Source organism: Alexandromys fortis, unplaced genomic scaffold (genome assembly GCF_014885135.2).
Source record: "Alexandromys fortis isolate MF-2015 unplaced genomic scaffold, M_Fortis_MF-2015_v1.1 scaffold_1984, whole genome shotgun sequence".
Classification (NCBI taxonomy): domain Eukaryota; kingdom Metazoa; phylum Chordata; class Mammalia; order Rodentia; family Cricetidae; genus Alexandromys; species Alexandromys fortis.
Genome location: NW_026069907.1, coordinates 6448 through 7846, shown reverse-complemented (window position 1 = coordinate 7846; position 1399 = coordinate 6448). Strand labels below are relative to the sequence as shown.

Below are 1399 nucleotides of genomic sequence, written 5' to 3'. Positions count from 1 at the left end.
CTTAAATGCTTGTTTCACCTGCTGGTTCCTTAAAGTGTAGATAAAAGGATTCAGCATGGGGGCAACAGAGGTGTTGAGCATCGCCACCCCCTTTGTCAAGGTAACTCCAGCCTTGGCAGATGTTTTCACATACATGAAGATGCAGCTTCCATAGGATATGGAGACAACAATCATGTGTGAGGAGCAGGTTGAGAAGGCCTTTTTCCTTTGTTGGGTTGAGGGAAATTTCAGAATAGTTCTGAGGATATAGACGTAAGAGAGAATTATCAACATAAGAGTAGTCATAAGCGTGATCAAAGCCAATATAAAGCTCATGAGTTCTAAGGTACTTGTGTCTGTGCAGGAGATTTGGAGCAAAGGGGCAGAGTCACATGTGAAGTGGTCAATAATGTTGGAGTCACAGAAATCTAGCTCTAAGCCCATGGCCAGTGGTGGAAAAATTACCAAGAAACCAGCCAGCCAGGAGCCGATGATGAGTTGATGACAGATCTTGTTGCTCATGATGGTTGTGTAGTGGAGGGGCTTGCAGATAGCCACATAGCGATCATAGGACATGGATGCCAGAAGGAAAAACTCTGTTGAACCAAGAAAAATAAAGAAAAATAGTTGGGCAGCACAAGCATTATAGGAGATCGATTTGTCTCCAGTTAGGATGCTGAACAAAAACCTAGGGTTACAGACAGAAGTAAACGAAATTTCCAAGAAGGAGAAATTCCTGAGGAAGAAATACATAGGGGTCTTCAGGTGGGAATCCAGCAGCGTGAGTGTGATGATGGTTAAATTTCCAATAATGCTGAGCGCATACGTGAGAAACAGAAAAAAGAAAATCACAACTTGAAGCTCAGGATCGTCTGTCAGACCCAGGAGGATGAAGCATGTCACTGATGTTCTGTTCCTCATCCCTGACAGTTTGTCTACAACAAATCTGCTCAAATCAACAAATAAAACAAGGAAAGAAGAACATGAGCCACGAGACAAGCAAAGTGTTCTCTTTCTCTCTTTCTCTCTCTCTGTGTAATACTGTCTAAATTTTGATCATATCTTTGAAGTTCCATTTTCTATGTTGAAAGCCAGACTGTTTTCTATGTTTTTACTCTGCCACCATCCATTACTTTTACTATTTCATACAATATACTAATTTCATTATTGAATCATATGCTTATTGCCCATTGTGGAAATCAGTGATCAGCTTACTCAATTACCTACAGAAATCGTATAGACATCAAACCAAAAAAGTAAACAGTGTAACTTCTATTAATATTTAACCTATTTCTTCAGCAAAATAAAAAATCAGCAAGTCATTATATTTCTGTATTTTGAACAATTAAATAATATTCTTCTTTTAAAAAAAATCCACACCACAAATTTTGTCTCTTTGTATTATTGGATGCCTTAAATT

The 1399-nt window shown here is 38.6% G+C and overlaps 1 protein-coding gene across 1 annotated transcript; it reads right to left on the bottom strand.

Annotated features, from left to right (window-relative positions):
* Nucleotides 1-6: 6 nt before the first annotated feature.
* LOC126496235 (olfactory receptor 6C76) lies at nucleotides 7-921 on the bottom strand (the record flags this gene model as incomplete). The annotated part of the gene is made up of 1 exon (XM_050133776.1): nucleotides 7-921. A coding segment is annotated over exon 1 (894 nt), but the record flags the coding sequence as incomplete, so codon positions are not given.
* Between the last annotated feature and the right edge of the window lie 478 nt (nucleotides 922-1399).